This window comes from Pantherophis guttatus, chromosome 1 (assembly GCF_059756535.1).
Source record: "Pantherophis guttatus breed Tessera chromosome 1, ASM5975653v1, whole genome shotgun sequence".
Taxonomy (NCBI): Eukaryota; Metazoa; Chordata; class Lepidosauria; order Squamata; family Colubridae; genus Pantherophis; species Pantherophis guttatus.
This window is the reverse complement of record NC_142063.1, coordinates 348,951,740-348,973,373: the sequence shown is the minus strand read 5'-3', so window position 1 is coordinate 348,973,373 and position 21,634 is coordinate 348,951,740. Positions and strand designations below refer to the sequence as shown.

Here is a 21,634-nt window from a genome sequence, read left to right as displayed (position 1 = left end):
GCCAGTGCACCCCCACCCCCGAGCCTGGGAAGCGGAGGCCTCCTTTCTTGGCACAGAGCCAGCAGGCAAGACGCCTGGCAGGGAGGGGGAGGCTCAGCACATCCCCAGTTTTTGTCTCAGGGATGGGGGGGAAATGAGCCCTGCCTGCCCAATGGCACAAAGAAGGAACAGGGGGTGGCCTGGGCAGGACCCTGAGAGAAGAACAGAACAACCGAGCTGGAAGGGACCTTGGAGGTCTTCTAGTCCAACCCCCTGCTCAAGCAGGAGACCCCAGACCATCTCAGGCAAGGGGCTGTCCAGTCACTTCTTAAAAACCTCCAGTGATGGAGCCCCCACAACGTCTGGGGGCAACTCCTGTTCCACTGGTTGATTGTTCTCACGGCCAGAAAATTTCTCCTTAATTCTAAGTTGCTTCTTTCCTTGATTAGTTTCCATCCATCACTTCTTGCCTTGCTTTCAGGTGCTTTGGAGAATAGATTCGACCCCCTCGCCCTTGTATTGGGGGGTCAAATCTATTCAAATATTGAATAGATATTCAATATTGGAAGATGCTGTCAAGTCACGGCCAGCCCTTCTCTTCTTTAAACTGGACATACCCAGTTCCTGCATTGGTTCTTCCTGTGTTTTAGCCTCCTCTTCTCATTTTTCACGAAGTTAATGTTTGCATATATTAAGAAGGAGTGAAAGGCAGAAAGGGCTGCCATGAAGCATCAAAGACCCCCCCCCCACACACACACACTTATGAGAGGCACACAGACAAAGGGGAGCCAGGCGCTCTCTGGCTGAAGGTGGGGGGAGCCCATCTCTGCTGGGCTCTCAGCAGCAGCTCCCACACAAATGTGGGGAGGGGCTTCTCTGGTGGGAGCAGTGAAAGGGTGTGCAGCATTCATTCACTTTCAGTGCAGATGTGGCCTCCCTCCCCCCCACGTGCAAACAGTGCCCCATGGAATTTGCTCCCTGGATTAGACCAGCTCAATTATTCATTAATAGGAACCAGTCGCCCTGTCCAGCTCCTGCTTTGAAGGTGTCCCTCCCCCCCCCCCAACCCTCATCCCCACGGATTCTCACTCCCTTCTGGGAACGTTGAGTGAATCGGCCCCGTGTCTGTCGTGGGAATGAAGGCCAGGGTGCCCATCGGGGTCTCTCTTGAAAATGGATTGAGGTGCTGTGAACCCAAAGGGCTCACATTTTAGACAAGGGTTTTTTCAAAACACTCCGCAGCGAATTTTCTCTTAAAGAGGACGTTGGATATGAGATGAGCGGTAAATAAGTTTCATAAATAAAGAAATAAAGAGGACATCTAGTCCCCCCGCAGCTAATTAAGGGGAATAGTTTAAAACAACATTAACTCAGGAGGGCTAATTTTAGGCAATAAGGCGGGCTTGTTATTGTCTGCATGTTTGAAACTAGTCCAGAGGTTAATTCATAAGCTGATTTTTATGCATTCATCTTATAGCCTGTATTTTGTTAGATTCAATTTTGCATGACTATAATGCAATGAAAAATAAAATATAAATATAAAGAAACAATGGTTGGAAACTAATCAAAGAGAGAAGCAACCTGGAATTGAGGAGAAACTTCCTAAGGACGATTACCTGTACTTTTCAGAGTATAAGACACACTTCCCCCCTCTAAAAGAGTGGAAATGTTGGTGCATCTTATACACTGAATTCAACCATTTTTGGCCTCGCGTCCCGTGTGTCCAGTTTTTCACAAAAACAGGGCCTGCAGAGGGTTTGGGAGGCCTGCAGAGTGCTCCTGGAGGTTGGGGAGGGCAAAAATGCGACAAGTGGTGGGTTTGGGAAGCCAAAAACACCCATTATTCACAAAAACGGGGACATTTTTGCCCTCCCCAGCTCCCAGGAGCACTCTGCAGGCCTCCCAAACCCTCTGCAGGCCCCGTTTTTGGTGAAAACAGGGTGCGCAGAGGGTTTGGGAGGCCTGCAGAGTGCTCCTGGGAGCCGGGGAGGGCAAAAACATTTTTTTCTTGTTTACCTCTTCAAAATCCTGGTGCGTCTTATAGTCCGAAAAATACGGTAACCAGTGAAACAGAAGTTGTGGTTGCTCCAACACTGGAAATTTTTAAGAAGAGATTGGACAGCCATTGGTCTAAAATGGTATAGAGGTTTCCTGCCTGAGCAGGGAGGGTTGGACTAGAAGACCTCCAAGGTCCCTCCCAACTCCTGTTCTGTTCTGTTCTATTCTATTCTATTCTATTCTATTCTATTCTATTCTATTCTATTCTATTCTATTCTATTCTATTCTATTCTCAAAAGCACAATTTTAGAGCAACATCAGAGTCAGGATGCAGAAAAGTCTTTGCACTCACTTTAAAGGGAAAGAAAACGGGGGTGTCCTCAGAGCTAAAGTGTTTTGGGGTCCTCCAGTGTTGGTCCCTGAAAATCCCATTTGAATTCTGCCTTTTATTGTAACAGGTTTTCCGTCAGCAAACTGCTCAATATAAAGATACGCCTCGATTTACAAGAGTTCATTTAATGACCATTTGAAGTTACAATGGCACTGAAAAAACAGACTTGTGACTATTTTTCACACTTACAACCGCTGCAGCATCCCCACAGTCACAAGATCAAAATTCAGATTCTTGCAACTGGCTCATATTTACGACGGTCACTGTGTCCCAGAGTCACGTGATCCCCTTTTGTGACCTTCTGGCAAGGAAACCAGGTTCCCTTCATAACCATGTCAATGACTTAACCGCTGCAGTGATTCACTTAACAGGTATGGTAAAAAGGTTGTAAATTGGTGCAAAATTCACTTTACAACTGTGTCGCTTAGCAATTTTGGGCTCAATTGTGGCTGTAACTTGAGGACTACCTGTTATTGCAATTCTGGCTTCTCTCCCTTCAGCTCTGATTCTCATTCCAACCTCCTCCTAATTAACCTTCCGAGTTTTGCCGTGCATTCAATTCCCTTTTGGGAGATTCCCCGCAAAAGTCGGGCCTTTAACTCGCCAAACTAACCCATGAGTGGCTCGGTCCAAAAATGAGGCAACCGGTCTGGCTGGACTAACTCTCGATCAACCCTTGTAATCAGGGTGATTTCTTCGAAAGGCTGATTTCCTGCTTTAGAATTTTGTCAAAATTCAGTCCTTAGAGCAGGGCTGAGCAACTGTGGCCATCCTGGCTGGCTCAGGAATTCTGGGAATTGAAGTCCTCCAGTTGTAAAGTGGCCACAGTTGCTCAGCCCTGCGCTAGAGAATATTTTGGCACGGTGTCCGTCTTGACTGGGGGTTCCCAACAGCCCCTTTCTTCTTCTTGTTATTAAGATGGCATCTCTCTGTGTTTGTTTTCTTCCCTCTCTGTTTGCATCCAGACAATCGGGCCCTTTCACGGTCTGGGGGCGGAGCGGGAGGAGGCCTTCTTTGAATCGGTTTAATATATAACGGGGGTGGGGGGGAGGACAGGAGGGTCATTTGGAGAAGGAGAAAGAAAAATCTGTGTCAACAAATACTATTCCTGCCTCGGTTGGGCTGGGAGTAATTGGACCAGCCTTTGCCTTGAAATGGAATAAGGTTTTCTGCTCGAGCAAGGGGCTTGGACTGGAAGACCCCCAAGGTCCCTTCCGAGTCTGTTGTTCTGCTAATAGAAATTTGGAAAAGCTCTGATAAAAAGATGGAGCCATCCCAATATGGGATGCTGGAGGTCACAGCGTCTTTCCTGGCCCTAAAAGGGCTCCTGTGCTCACCTGTGCTGATTGTCACAGGATGCGGAATAAGGGAGTTGGAAGGGACTTGCCCAAGCAGGAGGCCTTATACCATTCCCCTTGCACACAGGTAGAGCCGTTGCCTAGGAGGGTCTGCAGAGGGGACTTCCAAAGGCATTTGGGAGGGAGTCGGCTGGTCAGTTAAGCCCTGAGGCCAGGCATCTCAAGCTTAGCAACTTTAGGACATATGGACTTCATTTCCCAGAATTCCTCAGAAGTCCATGCCTCTTAAAATTGCAAAGTTACAAAGAACTGAAGAAGCTTCTTGAATGAGAAGCAAAACCTCTTCAAGGGAAAAAAATGACAAAATCGAGTTGCCTTTTAGAAAAAGCACATTTGGGACAAGCCTGAGGTGGATGGTGGAGAATGGCCGTAGACATTCAGAGGGTTTGACCTGTGGCCCCTCCTTCTGACCCCTTGGGCAGCAACCCCAATGGGGCAACCCTCTCAGGGTGGCCTCCTTTTTCCTAATTCCCCAGTGGAGCCAACAGCCTTGAGGTTCCTTGGAGGCCTCCCATCTTAGTACTGAGCAAGGTGACCCTGTGCCGGTTCGGAGGTCCTGGGGTGGTCTCACCTGCCGGGGAAAGATCAGCCTTCCCTCACCTGGGGGCCAGAACGAGGCTCATCTCACCTGTCTGAGATAGACCTCTTCTATTAAGTGAGCCCAGCCTTCCTGGCAGCAAAGGTTTATTGGTTAATCGGGTTATTAACTCAACGGTCATAGCCGCCCATCTATCTTCTGAAACTCTGGGCAGCAAACACCATAAAACAAACCCCGTCTCCTAAAAAGCAAAGCAAAACCCAGGTGAGCCCCCTGCAGAAACCTCAGTCCCCTCCCTTCCCCCCCCCACCCGCTGTGCATGCCAGTGCTCTGTGGTCATCAGTGAACAGGCTGCCCCCAATGCCTGGGGGAAGCGCCAGGGCTTAGTCAGGGCTGCCGTATCTCCAGGGGGAGGCTGCTCCGAGGGCAGGGCCAGGACAGAGAGACACCCCCCCACACACACACCACTGATCCACCAAGGGGGTGGGAGATGAGCAGGCTGAGCCGGGGGTGGGAAACAGAAGAATCAAGTGCACCATCCCTCTTGGCCCCACAGGGGATCCAGGTTCAGTCCTCCTCAAATTCGGTTCACCCTCACCTACCGCCTAAGGTAGTCCTCAACTTACGACCACAATTGGAAAGGAAGGCAGGCTTTGAAATAGTATCAAAAGTGAGATATCTAGGAGTTCAAGTTGCAGATTCAAATATAAAACTGTTTCAAAATAATTATGAGGTGTTGTGGCAAAAGGTACAAAAGGATATGGAAACCTGGAAAAAACTGCAGCTGTCTTTATTTGGAAGAATAGCAGCAGTTAAAATGAATGTTCTACCTAGATTTTTATTTTTGTTCCAAATGATTCCGGTGCTTAAAAGTGATAAATATTTGACTGAATGGCAAAAAGGAGTGAACAAGTTTGTTTGGAATGAGAAAAAGCCAAGAGTTAAACTGAAAATTATGCAAGATGTTCATGAAAGGGGTGGTCTTAAACTTCCAAACCTGAGATTATATTATGAAGCTGCAGCGTTTACACAAGCAAGTGATTGGTTTGGAAGGACAAAGACTGGAATGTTGAATATAGAAAGTCATGATCTTGAATTTGGTTGGCATGCATACTTATTTTATGAAAACAAGGTTGACAAAGTATTTAATAGCCATATACTTAGAAACTCCTTGATGAGAGTATGGAAGAAGCACCGATTCAAATGGGATTACAAAATACCGTTGTGGTTGGATCTTGGTCATATTATACGGAATATAAATATAAAGTCACTCGGGGGGGGGTTATATAAAGAAGTACTTTTTAATGATGGGGGCAGATGGCAACTAAAGACATTGAAGACACTGTTGGAAGAAGGGATTAATTTAACTTGGTTACAGTATAATCAACTTCAATTCAGATGGAGAGAAGATCAAAAAACCGGTTTAATGTTGCATGAAGAAGAATTGGTTAGACAGTTAAAAGAGAAAGGCCCAATGCATATTAAGAGGATTTATAATGTCTTGTTAGAAAGAGATTCAGAAAATGAATTGGTTAAAGACTGTATGATAAAATGGGCGCAAAATTTGGGAGAACCAGTTATGATGGAATCATGGGAAAAAATATGGGTTCAGAATGTTAAGTTTACACAGTCGCAGAATTTAAGGGAAAATTTTTATAAAATGTTTTATAGGTGGCATTTAGATCCTAAGAAATTGTCATGTATGTATCCTAATGTTCAACCGAAATGTTGGAGATGTGATTGCTTAGATGCTACATATTATCATATATGGTGGACATGCAAGAAAGCCAAGGCTTTTTGGATAAAAATTTGGTGGGTTATGCAAAATGTTTTAAAGAAAAAAATTCATTTTTCTCCTCATCTGTTTTTACTGGGTATAGTTAAGGGTTTCTCAGTGGGTGAAACAAAATTGATATTGTATATGGTGACAGCAGCCAGGTTACTGATTGGTCAGTATTGGAAAAGGGTTGATATGCCTACAATTCAAGAATGGACTTTGAAGATGGCCAGTTTCGCAGAAATGGCGAAGATATCAGCATACTTAAAAGATCGGACTCAAGAGACTTATCTATGGGAGTGGAAGAATTGGATAGATTATGTGCAGAATAAATACCAAACCAGGAAGTACCAGATAGTTTTTAGCTAAATGTTGTGTAGAAATGTATAGTTTATAGGGGGCAAAATAGCTTATTGTGATGTAGAAATTTATAGTGCACAGGGAGGAGAATAGTGGGGTGGTAAAGTATGATATAATACAATGTGGATGGATTTCACCTTGGGGAAGTCATGGGGAGGGAGGGTTTGGGGGGGTTAGGGAAGGATGGGGGGGGAAATGGGGGAAAATTGTTGTTTGTAAAACTTTTTCAATAAAAAAAAAAAACTTGCGACCACAATTGAGCCCAAAATTTTGGTTGCTAAGCAAGACATTTGTTAATTAGGATTTTCCTTTATTTTTGTATGTTTTTAACTTGTGTTCGCTGCCCTGAGTCCTTTGGGAGAAGGGCGGCATATAAATATTTGTAAATAAATAAATAAGTGAGCTTTGTCCCATTTTGCAACTTTCTTTGCCACACTCGTTAAGGGAATCACCACAATTGTTAAGATAGAAACATGGTTGTTAAGTGAATCTGGCTTCCCCATTGTTTGTGAGGTCAAGAAAGGGATCACACGGCTCCAAGACACTGCGACCGTCATAAATATGAAGCAATTGCCAAGCGTCCGAATATTGACCAGGTGACCCTGGGGATGCTGCAAACAGCCGTGTGAAAACCGGTTATAAGTTACTTTTTTCAATGATGCAACTTCAAACAGCCACTAAACAAACTGTTGTAAGTGGAGGACTACCTGTACCTCAGAGCCCCCCCCAGGACCCCCCAGTTTAAAACCCTGAGCGATGAATATTTTGGGCGCTGCCCTAAGGGTCCTCGGCCCTCTAGAAGCTGCAGGCGTTTCATGGCCCAGCTAGGGAACGTCATCAGTGCTGCGAGAGGCAAATCCCTTCCACACGGAAACCACCAGGCTGGCTCAGAGACCCCCAAGGCCCCCTCGCTGCCACTTTGCTCTTAACCTCTCCTAATTGGAACGTTTTGTGTTTATAATGGTTCGATCTGTTCATTACATCCCTGGAGCCGTTGAACAGAAGGAAACGGCCGGAGGGCTCCAACGAGCAAAGCGGAGGTGAGGGCTGCGGGCCGAGGGTCTTTGGGGGGCGGGAGCGAGGCGCAGGGGCGGGGCGGGGGTGACGTCACGGGCGGGCTGCAAGGCGGCGGCGGCGGCGGCGGCAGCGGGATGGCCGAGCGGCGGCGGCGGGCATCCTCGGCGGCCGAAGCTCGGCTGCGCTCCCGGCATCCCGGCCCGGCGCCAGCGCTGCGGCGGAGCCCATGGTGCTGAGCCCGCTGCTGTGGGCCTGCGAGCTGTGCCGCCTGGCCATGGGCGCGCCGGGGGCCGCGTCGGGCTGGTGGGCGGAGGGGCTGGGCGGCGCCGACCTCCCGCCCGGGCTGGGCTCGGCCATCCAGGCGGCGCTGGAGCGGAGCCTGCCCGAGCTGCACCAGGCCGTCTCGGCGGCCAAGCAAGCGGCCGGGCCGGCGGACCTGCAGGCGCGGCTGGGCGCCGTGCTGGCGCTGGTGGAGGAGGCGTGGGGGCTGCCGGCCGTGGGGCGCCAGGTGGCCAAGGGGCTCTGCCACGCGCTGCGCCTCGAGGGCGGCCTCGACCTCCTGCTCGACCTCCTCCGCGGCGCCCAGCCCGAGAGCCGGAATCGCGCGGCGCAGCTGCTGGAACAGGTGCTGGTGGCCGAGAACAGGTGAGCCCCGCGGGCGGAGGAGGCAGGCAGCTGCTGCCCCTCCGCTCTGCCCGAGGTCGGCCTTCGCCTGTCCAGGTCTCCGTGTGTCCATGCACGTAGGTTACCATATAAGAAGAGGGCCGCGGAATGGCATTTTCACGTATGCCGATTAGGGTCCATTCCAAGTGGCAAAGTGTATTCTAAGGGAAGAGAAGAGCAACAAGGATGATTAGGGGAGGGGGGGGAGGCGTGTCAACCTATTTTTCCCAAGCCCCTGAGGGCAGCACAAGAAGCATCCGATGGAAACTCATCAAGGAGAGAAGCAGCCTGGAATTAAGGAGAAACTTCCTGACAGTGAGAACAATTCACCAATGGAACAGTTTGCTCCGTCAGCAGAGGCTTTTAAGAATCAATAGAATAGATAAAATTCTTTATTGGCCAAGTCTGAGTGGACACACAAGGAATTTGTCTTTGGTGCATAGGCTCTCTGGGTACATAAAAAGACAAGAAAGATACATTCGTCAAGAATCATAAGGTACCACTGGCTTATTTGGGGTACAAATAAGCAATCAGGAAACAATATCAATATTAATCGTAAGGATACCAGCAACAAAATTACAGTCACGCAGTCATCAGTGGGAGGAGATGGGTGATGGGAACGATGAGAAGATTAATAGTAATACAGTCTTAGTAACTAGTTTGACGGTGTTGAGGGAACTAGTTGTTTAGCAGAGTGATGGCGTTCGGGGAAAACCTGTCCTTGTGTCTAGTAGTTCTGGTGTGCAGTGCTCCATAGCGTCGTTTTGAGGGCAGGAGTTGAAAGAGTTCATGTCCAGGATGCGAGGGGTCTGTAGATACAGGATACAGGTCCTCAATGGCAGGCAGGTTGGTAGCCATGGTTTTTTCTGGAAGTGACTGGACAAACATTTTACCAGGATGGTATAGACTACAGCCGTGATGGCAAACCTATGGCCTGTGTACCAGAGGTGGCATGCAGAGCCCTCTGTGTGGGCACATGCGCCATCGCCAGCTGCTCTTCTGGTTTCTGCCGTGCACATGCACACCGGCCAACTGGTCTTCATGGGTGTTGGGGCACCGGAAAACTGCCTGAAAGTGGACAACAAAAAAGTGGCCCCAAAAAAGGCCATTTTTCAGGCTGTTTTCAGGTTGTTTTTCGGGCCGTTTTTGGCCTGGAAAACGTCCAAAAACAGCCAGAAAACAGGCATGTGTGCATCAGCCAGCTGGTCTTTGGGTTTCTGGCACTCCGGCGCACACACATGCACACACATGCATGCGCGTTCCGGTTTGGGCACTCGGTGCCGAAAAGGTTCACCATCACTGGACTAGAGTCTCCTGCTTGAGGAGGGGTTGGACTAGAAGACCTCCAAGGGCCCTTGCGACTGTTATTCTGTTATTTATTGCCTTGTGTCCAGACACTTGGAGTCCAGCCAGCCTAAAATCCCCCCACACCTCTACGTGGCTGAATAAGAAGGAAGGCAAAGCTGTGACTCATTCAGAGAGACAGCAGGGCGCCTCCTTGTTCCTGGCATCCTCCACGGGGGAGGGGGACCCTTCAGGTGACCCAGTTGGGCAAAGGAGGCTGGGCCTGGTGGGCTGGGCTGGGGCGTCATGGTAAGGCTCAGGCAGCATTAAGGGAAGAGCCTGAGTAATTTCCCCACACCAATTCCATGCGAGGAGGGGATTGTGAGGGTTGCAGGCTGAACGTCTGGGCAGCTGACCAAGCTGGGAGGACATATCCGGGAATTGACGGTGTGTGAACATTGATTGCGAACTGCAGGTGGCTGTTTGTGAAGACGATGCAGGAGAAGAGCAGGCAGAGATGGGGGTCAGAGTTAAACACGTCATCAGCTCAGCGTCCTTGTGTTGCCACAAACGATTCATGTTCAACACCTGAATTCCACCGACCCTTTCCTGGCGCCAGTTTAGTACTGAAATTTAGTTGACTACATTCTTGTGTGTCGGCTTGAGCAATAAATCTTTGAGCTGTAACTTAATCCGTGGTCCTGATCCTTTGCTCCTGGTGGAAGCCCACAAGTCCCTCCTGTTCCCCTGCCCTTCCCCTAGGCTACCCGGGTTCTTCCTCCTGCCCAGCCGTGTGTGTCCTGCCTGGGGGCAGCGAGGCTGGCAGGTGACACCGGAAGCATCATTTGCATCCCTGAGACGGTTGTGCAGAATCCCGCTTGCTACTTGCTGAGTTTTCAGCTTGTTGCCTGGACTGAATTGTTGCTAGTGCAGCATTTCTCTACCTTAACAGTTTGAAGACCTCTGTGCTTCACCTCCCAGAATTCCCCAGGCAACTTGGTGGCTGGGGAGTTCTGGGAAGAAGTCCACACATCTTCAAGGTTGCCAAGGTTGAGAAATCTTGCCTAGTGGGTTGTTGTGCTGCTGACCTGGAGAACTGAGTTCCAGAAAGGTGCCCCCCTTGCTCACCCCACCCCTTTTGTGAAGCTGTCTTCACTCACCCGGACGGGGTGGGTGGGGGTGGGGTGTCTGCACCGGAGGGAGCCGAAAGGAGAGCAGCCAGGAGAGAGCTGAGCCCTCTGGATGCAGGCAGTTCCCAGCAGGGGAAATTGGGGGCAGCCAGGGGGTGGATTTGCTTGAACCCTGGGCTGGTGCTTTTGTCCTGGGGGCCGTTTCCCCTGAAGGGACTTTATTGGGGAAATGGGTTTGGCCCCTGTTCACTGGCCAAAACATGACCTGGTGTCCGGCCAAAGGAACCAAGAACGACACCTGGAATTCCTTCCGAGAAAGTTTCTTTATTGTTGTTTGCCCACAGACAGAATCTTCCCAGACTAAAGCAATTATAGGTCTCTATTTATTTTCCATCGTACCTCAAGATAACTCTGTGAACCGTTAGGGAGGGTCTTCTTTGCTCTCTACTTGCCCACCACCCATTCCCAGCTCAGATGCCTCTTTGGCCCCTGGGAAGCAGCCCCTCCCCCTGTTGACCAAGTAGTCCTTGTGCCCAAAATTTCTGTTGCTAGTGAATTTTGCCCCATTTTCCGACCTTTCTTGCCAGAGTGAATCACTGCAGTTGTTAAGTGAATCTGGCTTCCCCGTTGACTTGGCTGGACAGAAGGTGGCAAAAGGGCATCACCTGACCGTCATAAATGTGAGTCAGATGCCAAACATCTGGATTTTGGTCATGTGACCGTGAAGATGCTGCAATGGTCATAAGTATGAAAAACAGCCATAAGTCACTTTTTTCAGTGCTCTTGTAACTTTGAATGGTCGTTAAACGAACCGTTGTAAATCCAGGACTACTTGTACATTCCACACGGAGAGGGACGGCTCCATGTCTCTGAAGACGCTGAGCAGAGCGGAGGCCCCTCTGTCTGGGGCAGAAGGAGGCCCCTCTTTGGTCCCGGGGCTCCCCCGGCTGAGTCTGGGGTTCCTCACCCCCACCCCCTTTGGCAAGGCTGATCCAGGAGGTGCTCAAGGGAAATGCATCCGTGGGTCTCTCCAGGGGAGCCTGGAAGGAGTGGGGCAAGTCTGCAGAGTCCCCTTGAGATGCTGTCTGCCTTGGGCCCCCTCCCAACTCAGGGAGTGTGCCAGCCAGAGGCTTCGTGGGTGGACCGGTGCCATCTGTCCTTCCAGCTCCCCTTCCCCTTTCATTTTCTGAAACCAAAGAGTGGAAGCTTTGGCTCCGGGTCCTGCAAAAGCTCTAAGAGCGCCACAGGCAGTCCCTAAATTTGATAGGGACAGACAGACAGAGGGGGGGGGGTGGAGGGGGAGGGAAGGAAGGAAGGAAGGAAGGAAGGATGGAGCTGCGAGGGCTCACCAGTAAATTTCTGGGTGTCATATGCTGCTTCCCCCCCACCCCCCAGATTTCTTTGTCAAAATATAATTGTGTGTGTGTGTGTGTGTGTTGTTGGCTGGGAAATGGGATCTGCTTAGAGTCTTTGTGTATCTGAAATGTTGAAAAGGATCAAGCCAGTTTCCAAGAGGAGGGCTAGGCCAGCCCCCTCCCTCCCTCCCTTTGGGGCTGAGTTACCAGGAGCTGAGCTCAGCTGAGGGGAGTCTTTGGAGGGGGTGGGGGAGGCAATGCCTGGGGTTGGCTGACATGACACCTGAGGAGGCAGTTCTTGGAATGGGGAGAAGCAGGGAAACTACCTTCCCTAGGGGGGTCTTCCAGTCCATCCCCCTGCTCAAGCAGGAGACCCCGTCCCATTTCCTCCCACTGAAGCAGGAACAGGCAGTGAGACACCCCATGTCTTCGTTTTGAAACCAGCATTGCCCTACATTAGATGCTGGGCAGCCCCATCCTTGGCCAATGTGGCGCATAGCTTAGCTTGGAAAATAAATAGACTTGGAAAGGACCTTGGAGGTCTTCTAGTCCAACCTCCTGCTCAGGCAGGAAGCCCTATTCCATCCCAGACAAATGGCTGTCCAGTCTCTTCTTTAAAACCTCCGGTGATGGAGCACCCACAAGTTGTTTAATTGTCCTCACTGTCAGGAAATTCTTCCTTAGTTCCAGGTTACTTCTCCCCTCGGTTAGTTTCCAGTCCTTATTTCTTGTCCTGCCTTCGGGTGCCTTGGAGAACAGGTTGACCCCCTTCCTCCTCTCTGTGGCAGCCCCTCAAATATTGGAAGATGTTCTCATGTCTCTCCTGGTCCTTCTCTTCACTAGACTGGCCATGATGCCCAGTTCCTGCAACCGTTCATCGTAGGTTTTAGCCTCCAGTCCCCTAAATCATGTTGGCTGCTCTTCTCTGCACTTTCTCAGAGTTTCAACATCTGGGGAACCCTCAGCTCCCCCTGGGCAGGGGTGCAGAGAGAATGCGGCTGCCTTGTATGGTCTCAAAACATTTGAAGGTGGAGCCAAAGGCCTGGAGAGGGTGGATTGGGACCCCTCTGGGCTGCATGAGCCCCAGGCTGGTGTCCCCTCCCCTCCGTTCCCTGTGCCTTCCGTAGCTTCCTGGGGTCCCTGCTTTGACGCGGCTGCTCACCTGCCCTCTGCTTGCCTGGCAGGAACCGGGTGGCTCAGATCGGCCTGGGGGTTGTGCTGAACCTGGCCAAGGAGCGGGAGAGCCTCCCTCTGGCCCGGAGCACCTCGGGCATCCTGGAGCACATGTTCAAGCACTCGGAGGAGACCTGCTTCCAGCTGATCGCCAACGGAGGCCTGGATGCCGTCCTCTTCTGGTGCCGCTGGAATGACCCCGTGGTGCTTCGCCACTGCGCCGCCGCCTTGGCCAACTGCGCCATGTACGGCGGGCCGGCCAACCAGCGGCGGATGGTGGAGAAGAAGGCAGCTGAGTGGCTCTTCCCGCTGGCCTTCTCCAAGGAGGACAACCTGGTCCAGTTCCAGGCCTGCCTGGCCATTGCCGTGCTGGCCACCAACAAGGAGATCGAGAAGGAGGTGGAGAAGTCGGGCACGCTGGCCCTGGTGGAGCCCTTCATCGCCACCCTCGACCCGGGCCGCTTCACCCACAGCTGGCTGGGCAGCAGCGACAACAGCCAGGGCCGGACGGCGGACGACCTGCAGAGCCTGGTGCCCCTGCTGGACAGCTCCCGCCTGGAGGCCCAGTGCATCGCCGCCTTCTACCTCTGCGTGGAGGCCGCCATCAAAGCCCAGCAGAAGAAGACCGAGGTCAGCAGGGCGGGGGGGCCGGGGGGCCTGATGGGCTTGGGGCAGGAGAAGCCACACCCGACACTGGGATTGGGTTGAAAGACCCAGTTTTGCAAGAGGCACCCAGGCCTCTGGGGCACAGGAGCCCCTGCCTTGCCAAGGGAACAGATCCCCTCTTTGGCCCCCTCCCCACCACCCGCTCCAGAACTCAGGGGGCAGGGGAAAAGGAAACCCATCTTCCCAATGCCTTTGAGGAGGCTGCCCCAAAGTTTCTGGCTTGGAGACTCGGAGACGGGAGGTCCTGGGATGAGCCCATCCTTGGGATCCCCAGCCTGACTCAGCCAGTTCCTGTCTTCCCCAACGTGGCGCCCTTCCTCTCCATAGTACTCGGCTTCCTTGCGATGGAATAGCTGCCCCTCCCCAGGACTGAGGTCCAGCCCACCGGGGCAGGTGCTAGTTGGGGCAGCTGGCACCAGGGTGGATTTGATTTAAATCAACTTGATTTAAATCATAATTTTTAAAGAGCAACTGTCATCTCTGCTACTCCTTTGACCCACTGTTGACTCACCGATAGTCCCAGTGTTGCAGAATATACAGCCTCATGCTACATAACTGAGCTCCATTTCATGCTGAATAAACTAAATTATTTATGTATCTTAAATAGAAAACTATCTTACGATAGATTTTTACCCCAAAAGTTTTTTATTAAAATAAATTCAATAAAAATCAAAAAAATCTGATTTAAATAAAAAAAATCCAATTTAAATAAAAAAAAATCCGATTTTTTTGATTTTTTTAAAAAAATCATTGATTTTTATCCACCCTGGCTGGCGCACACTGTCTTGTAAGAGCCGACGGTGCCCCTTTTGTTGCCAGATCTTTGCAGAGATCGGGGCCATCCAGAGTCTGAAAAGGATCGTCTGTTACTCAGCCAATGGCACCACCTCCGTGCTGGCCAAGCGGGCGCTGTGCACCATGGGTGAGGAAGTGCCCCGGCGGCTCCTGCCCACGGTGCCCAACTGGAAGACCCCCGAGGTGCAGAAGTGGCTGCAGCAGATTGGCTTCGTCAAGTACTGTCCCCGCTTCCTGGTAGGAGTTTGGCGGGGGGCGGACCCCAAAGCTGGTAGGGTGGTGGAGGGGGAGCCCTACCCAATGGCGATGAGCAAAGGATGGCCTATTGGCCAGGCACTCAGCAGTGGGCTCCCAGCTCTGGCTCAGGTCGTGGCCATGTAGCGAATGGAATGGGGGGGGGCGCAGGATGCTAATCCGTGGTGTGATGGTGGGGGAGACATGAGGGCTCAGACTTTAGGGGAGGCTCAGCTCGGGTTGCTTCCTGAGCTCGGTGGCTCTCTGGCCGTACCTTTGTTTGTTTGCCACCTGGACTAATTACAGGGTTGGCCATATAAACAGAAGCATCACAGAAGGAAGAGAGAAAAGAGGAAGAGAGAGAAAGGGAGAGAATACAGAAGTAATGGAGAGAGAAAAGAAAGGAGGGAGAGAGAGGAAGAGGAAGAAAAGAAGGAGGAAGGAGGGACGGAGAGGTGTGACATACAAATTGAATAAATAATGGAAAGGAGGAAGGAAGGAAGGAAAACAGAAGGTGGGAGTCTGTAAAGATCCTCAGTCATCCAGGTCATGGTTGTCCCAAAGGTGCTTTTTTCAGGAGGCAACTGGACTTCTGGGTTTCCCTTCCCCACCATCCAGTCAGAGCTGAAGAAGCTTCTTGGATGAGAAGCAAAACGTCTTCAAAGAGAAAACAAGGAAGTCCAGTTGCCTCTTGGAAAAGCCCTTTTAGAAGGAGGGAAAAAGAGGAAGGGGGGGAAGGACATTGCACTGGACAGTCCAGTCCAAAGGCTGAGATTCCCCTGGAACCTTCTGCCTCTGCAGGAGCACCAGGTGGACGGAGACCTGCTCCTGAGGCTGACGGAGGACGACTTGCTGACCGACCTGGCCATGAGCTCCAGCATCACCCGCAAGCGGTAGGAAGGCGGGGCTAGAACTCCCCCTCTCTGGTGATTGGCCCAAAGTCACCCAGCCGGCTTTCATGCCTAAGGCGGGGCTAGAACTCCCCGTCTCCTGGTTTCTAATCTGGTGCCTAGACCAGGCCAAGCTGCCCCTTCCTGCCGGCTGAGCCCACCCCCCTCGCTCCCCCAGGTTCTTTCGGGAGCTGACGGAGCTGAAGACTTACGCCAACTACTCCACCTGCGACCGCAGCAACCTGGCTGATTGGCTGGCCAGTGTCGACCCCAAATTCCGCCAGTACACCTACAACCTGGTCACCTGCGGCATCGACCGGAACTTCCTCCACCGCGTCACGGAGCAGCAGCTGCAGGACGACTGCTGCATCGGCCTGAGTTTCCACCGCGTCCGAATCCTCTCTGCTGCCCGGGGTAAGGGGGGAGAGAGACCCCCACTGGCCACCCTCGCTGCTGGACTACGGCTCCGGGTATCCAGGGCTTGGCATTGCAGTCAAGATACACGCAGCTGGCCCAGATTCGGGGGGTGGGAGGGGAGGCTGGCCTCTCCCAAGACATACATAACTCCAAAGGGCGACTGGTGTGGGGTGAGGGGCAGCCAAGCAGCAGCAGCTCAGACCACATGGCTGCCCGGATTTCCAGGCCTTGCTGGCTCTTCCCTGAGCCTCGGATGCTGGAGGAGGGAGGAAGGGGCCTGGAGGAGGATTCCCAGTTGAGCCCCCTCCCATGCATTGATTCTTACAAGAGGCTGGACTCAGTTCCCAGGTGCACCTGGTCTCTTGAGCTCAAGTTCCAGCTGAACATCCCCAACTGTTGTCCCAGAGGTGCGTTTTTTTCCAGGAGGCAGCTGGACTTTCTGGCTCTTCTTTTGAAGACCTGGAGCTGAAGGATAGGGAGGGTTTATTTTTTTTTTTTTTTAGATAGCTGGTATTTTATAGCCGAAACAAAATACTTTCTCTTGGGAACCAAGGACATTCTCACACCTGGTCAGAGGAAGCAGAGCGATGTCACCAGACAGTGCTGTGATTGGACCATGTGACTGATTGTTTGTCAAACTTTTATTTTTAATTAGGTGAAAACCAGGGGAGCCTTCAAGGTCGGTTTTCACCAGATCTGTGCCAATATGGTATATCCAATAAAGCTACTCTTTGAGGAATTTGTCTGCCTCGGAGTTTTGCTTGCTGTGTTCCTTGGAACCCTGACAGCCTCTTGGATGAGAAGCGAAACGTCTTCAAAGGAAAACCAGAAAGTCCATTTGCCTCTTGAAAAAGCACCTTTGGGACAATCATGACCTGGATGACGGAGAAGCTCCATAGATGCCCCTAATTGTTCTTGGTCTTTTGGGGAGAGGAGGCTGAGGAGCGGGGCTGTCTCTGGCCAACCCAGCCTGCCTTTCTGGGGGGTCGGAAGGGCCTGATCCAGCTGTTTCTGCTGCTTTCCTTGTTCCACCCAGAGATGCTTCACTCACCTCTGCCGTGCAACAGCCGGAAGTCTACCTTGGAGGGGACGGACGTCTTCATCAGCTACCGGCGGCGCACCGGATCTCAGCTGGCCAGGTATTGGGGGGGCTGCCTGGGGTGGGACCCTAGACCCACTTGCAATGAAAGGTGAGGTCAGCCCCCAGCCTGAAATGCCTCCGAGGGGCAGGGGAGGCGCCCCCGAGAGCAGCCAGAGATTCCAAGCAACATGCATGGCTGCATCAGGTGCGATCCTGGGCCGGACAAGGCTCTGTCCCTTGTCAAAATAAACACAAAGCAGCCCCCGTGAAGGGAACACACAATTCTTTGCAGGCCTCCTGTCCTCTGTGTGTTTCCAATCCACTGTCTTTATGAAAGCCCCTCTAGAAGGTGGGGCTGGATCTAATAAAGGGAAATGTTTGTAGTTTAGGGTTGAAATGAGGGGTCCTGGGTGCTCTCTGATCTTGGTGGCTTTCTGGCAGACGTTTCATTACCAAACGGTGACATCCTCAGGGCTACATTTGGAATATTGCATCCAGTTTTGGTTGCCACTCTGGAAAGAGGGCAGAGAAGTGTCAGGTTTCGAGGTCGTCTCAAATAAATTGCATTTCAAACAAAGTCTTTGATGAAAACTCTCATTTATTGAGCACGGCATTCCAAGCCCGACTTCATTGTAGCTAACACTGACTTCCTGACCCAAGACCCTCATTTTCCTTTCCCCATTCCTCTGCATTCATTGGCCATCTTCCAAATCACTCTACCCCTAATCTACTGCTTCAGCTCAAAGGAATTTCCCCCCTCCCATCCATCTCCTAGGGGATATTATCTCCAGAGAAAATAAGTAGGTGAAAAGTCAAACGTCCCTTTCCAGACGCCTCCACTTCTCCTTATGTCAGCACTAGAGTAAACGCAGCTTGAAATGCTGACAAGAAGAGCAACAAAGATGATTAAGGGGCTGGAGGCTAAAATATATGAAGAACAGTTGCAGGAACTGGGAATGTCTAGTCTAGTGAAAAGAAGGATGAGGGGGGATTTGACAGCAGCTTTCCAATATTTGAGGGTCTGTCACAAGAGGGGGGGTCAACCTCTTCTCCAAAGCACCTGAAGGCAAGACAAGAAGCAGCGGATGGAAACTGATCAAGGAGAGAAGCAACCTGGAATCAAGGAGGCATTTCCTGACAGTGTGAACAATTCATCAGTGGAACAGCTGCCCTCTAGACGTTGTGGGTGCTTTTAAGAAAAGATTGGCCAACGTTTGTCTGAAATGGTATAGAGTCTCCTGCTTGAGCAGGGGGTTAGACTAGAGGACCTCCAAAGTCCCTTCCAACTCTGTGATTCTGTTAAAACGTCTGCAAGAAAACCACCCAGCTCAGAGAGCAGCAGAAACTGCCTCTGCCCAGGGAAAAGCAGAGGAGAGGGTCTCCCTAAAATGTCTCCCTTCCCCCCCCCCGCAGCCTCCTGAAGGTCCACCTCCAGCTGCATGGATTCAGCGTTTTCCTTGACGTGGAGAAATTGGAGGCCGGGAAATTTGAGGACAAGCTGGTCCAGAGTCTGATGAGTGCCCGAAACTTCGTGCTGGTCCTCTCCGTCCAGGCCCTGGACCGCTGCATGGGGGACGTGGCCTGCAAAGACTGGGTGCACAAGGTGAGGGGCAGGGGAGGGAGGGAGGGAGGGAGGGAGGGAGAAGCCACAAGGGTGGCTGTCCGGATGCAGGTCAGTTTGGGGGGGTCACAGTGGCTGCTCCCAACGCCCTGCAAGGGGGCCAGGCCTCTGGAGGGGGGGCAGGAGGGGGCTCGGGGGTCCAGGGGGAGAGGCAGGAGGGGGCTCGGGGGATGGTGGTGCCCAGGAGGTGCTTGAGGAGGCTGCCCTTGCAGGAAATAGCCACCGCCCTGAGCTGCAAGAAGAACATCATCCCAGTGACCGACCACTTTGACTGGCCAGACCCAGAAGAGCTTCCGGAGGACATGAGGGCCATCCTGAAGTTCAACGGGATCAAGTGAGTTGGGGGGGGACCGAAGGGCTTCCACACCCCCTTGGGCCGCCCCGTGCAGACCTGGGCCTGGAGCGATGGAGGGCAGGGACCCCGAGAGAAGCCACAGCAGACCCTCCTGCCAATGAGGGAGAGGCTGGCTTTGTACAGGCAGTCCTCCACTTAGGACCACAATTGAGCCCAAAATTTCTGTTGCTAAGTGAGAAAATCATTAAGGGAGTTTTGCCCCACTTGACGGCTTTTTTGCCACGGTTGTTAAGGAAATCACCCTCAGTTTTAAGTGGGTCCCATGGTTGTTAATCCAGCTTCCCCATTGGCTTTGCCTGTCAGAAGGTCGCAAAAGGGGATCATGCGACCCCGGGACGCTGCGACCGTCATAAATGTGAGTCAAGTGGCTGAATTTTGATTAGGAGACCATGGGGAGGCTGCAGCAGTCGTAAGTGTGAAAAATGGTCGTAACTCACATTTTTCAGAGCCGTTGTAACTTTGAACGGTCACTGTTGCAAGTCGAGGGCTCAGCTGAGTTTCCCTCTCCCCCCCTTGCCTCCCCTCCCTGCAGGTGGTCCCACGAGTACCAGGAGGCCACCATCGAGAAGCTGATCCGGTTCCTGCAGGGACGCTCCTCCCAGGACTCCTCCGCCGGGTCGGACAACAGCCTGGAGTGCGGGGGCCCCCTGGAGCAGAGCTAGGACGGACGGACGGACGGAGGGGGGGACTGCCTGGCCTGCCTTCCCATGCCCACCCCCACCCCCCTGGCTGCCTCAGGATCAGCTCCTGCATGGCTGCCTCTCCCTCCGGGCCCTCCATAGCAGAGGCTGAAGTGAGCGAAGGGACCCCAACAAACCCCCGGCCCCCACTGGGCTTCCAAGAAGGCAAGTAGTGGATAGTGGATTCTGCCCTCAATACTGGATCTCCCCAGGGGGCTTTGGGGCAGGGGTGGGGATCTGGGCCACGCCCAGGGGGAATCGTCCAGGCATTGGCTGCCATGAATGGGGGCCTTGTGAAGCTTGTAGGGACGGGCCCCTCCCTCTGTGGAGAGTCTCAATTCTCCAGGCCACACTTGTCCCAAAGGGGCTTTTTCCCCCCAAAAGCAGCTGGACTTTCTTGGGGTGTTTTCCTTGAAAACATTTCATTTCTCATCCAAGAAGCTCCTTCAGTACTTGAGAGTTCCCCCCTCCCTCCCTCTTTTTCTCCCTCTCTCCTTCAGCTTCTTGGATGAGAAGCGAAGAGTTTTTAAAGGAAAACAGCCCAAGGAAGTCCAGTTGGCTTTTGGAAAAAGCCCCTTTGGGATGTCCCCCCCCCCACATCAGCAGCAAAGCAGGCCTTGCTGGTTCCTCTCCTGCAGGAGGTCCTGGCCCAGCCCTCCCCCCTGCCAGTTTGTGCCCCCCCTCCCCCAGTGCTGCCTTGCTCCCATTTGCAAGGGCTCCCCACTGCTCAGGACCCCACAGCAGCCTTTTCCTGCTCCAGCCCAGCAAGAGGCCGGACATCCCCAGCTGGAGCCTCCCACAGGTTGAGGTCCTGTTCTGGAGAGATGCCCCTCCTCTGGAAGCAACCCCATGGGGCCCAGCCAGGGAGGTGGCTGGTGCTGCCCCCGCCCCTCTTGGCCTAATCCTATCCTGGGGGCGCCACGTGGGGCCCCTGAAATGGAGGTTCAGGCTTCAGCGAGACTCGTCCATGGCTGGTGGGCGCTTAGTGGGTCTGCAGATGGAAAGACAGCCTGGGAGCCCAGAAGGGGACGAAGGAAGGCCTCGCCCCTCCCCGCCATGCCTCCTTCCCACAGCAGCCACCTGTGCTCCCCCAAACTGGGAGCAGGGGTTTTGCAGCCCCCAGAGGGGATGGCAGCCCCACGTTTCTTCGGTTGAGATGCTCCGAGGTGGCCTCTGTGCCATGGCCGGCTTCCTTAGAGTGAAAAGCCCCCCACCCAATTCCTGCTGCTTTGGCTGAAATAGAGACTCGAGGGGCCACTTGGGAGGGGGGAGGCTGAACCCTCAGAGCCCCGATGCCCCCACCCATGATGCTGCTGCCTGTGCCTTCTGCGTCTCTGCTCCAACTGCCTTCTCCGATCCCGCCAGGTGCGCAGAGATCGACCCTCTTGAAAATAGTAATATCACTTAGTCTTATATACCGCTTCATAGTGCTTTCCAGCCCTCTCTAAGCGGTTTACAGAGTCAGCCTCTTGCCCTCAACAATCTGGGTCCTCATTTTACTGACCTCGGAAGGATGGAAGGCTGAGTCAGCCTTGAGCCTGGTGAGATTCAATCTGCCAAACTGCTGGCAGCCGGTGACCAGCAGAAGTAGCCTGCAGGACTGCACTCTAACCACTGTGCCACCGCGGCTCAAGATGTGCCTCACAGCCCAGGACGCCTCAGAAAGCGGGTGCCAGGGAAGGCTGGCCCAGGGACTTGTGTTTGAGAAGGGGGGGCCTTGCCCAGGATGGCTGGGTGCAGGGGAGGGGCTGCTCTGATCTCTTCCTTATACAGTGAAAGAAGAAGCTTGTATAAAAACTTGCAAAAGGGAATTCTTGCAAATGGTCAGTCTGCTCCTTTCCCAGCCTGAACATTCTGGATCTGGGGGGGGCA

At 52.5% G+C, this 21,634-nt stretch overlaps 1 protein-coding gene across 1 annotated transcript; it reads left to right on the top strand.

Moving 5' to 3' along the window:
- The first annotated feature begins 7,484 nt into the window (after positions 1-7,484).
- Positions 7,485-21,573, top strand: SARM1 (sterile alpha and TIR motif containing 1). The gene is made up of 9 exons (XM_034424502.3): positions 7,485-8,063; positions 13,035-13,653; positions 14,509-14,721; positions 15,520-15,611; positions 15,787-16,022; positions 17,062-17,164; positions 18,520-18,709; positions 18,940-19,061; positions 19,615-21,573. The coding sequence occupies exons 1-9, from the start codon at positions 7,645-7,647 to the stop codon at positions 19,742-19,744; spliced, it is 2,124 nt and encodes a 707-aa protein (XP_034280393.2). The 5' UTR covers positions 7,485-7,644; the 3' UTR covers positions 19,745-21,573.
- Positions 21,574-21,634: the final 61 nt, after the last annotated feature.

Bases quoted from the DNA above. Each gene is read 5' to 3' on its own strand.
- SARM1 (XM_034424502.3), top strand. From the start codon at position 7,645: ATGGTGCTGAGCCCGCTGCTGTGGGCCTGCGAGCTGTGCCGCCTGGCC. The intron at 15,612-15,786 runs GTAGGAAGGCGG...TCGCTCCCCCAG, and splicing joins TCCAGCATCACCCGCAAGCG to GTTCTTTCGGGAGCTGACGG. The intron at 19,062-19,614 runs GTGAGTTGGGGG...CCCTCCCTGCAG, and splicing joins CTGAAGTTCAACGGGATCAA to GTGGTCCCACGAGTACCAGG.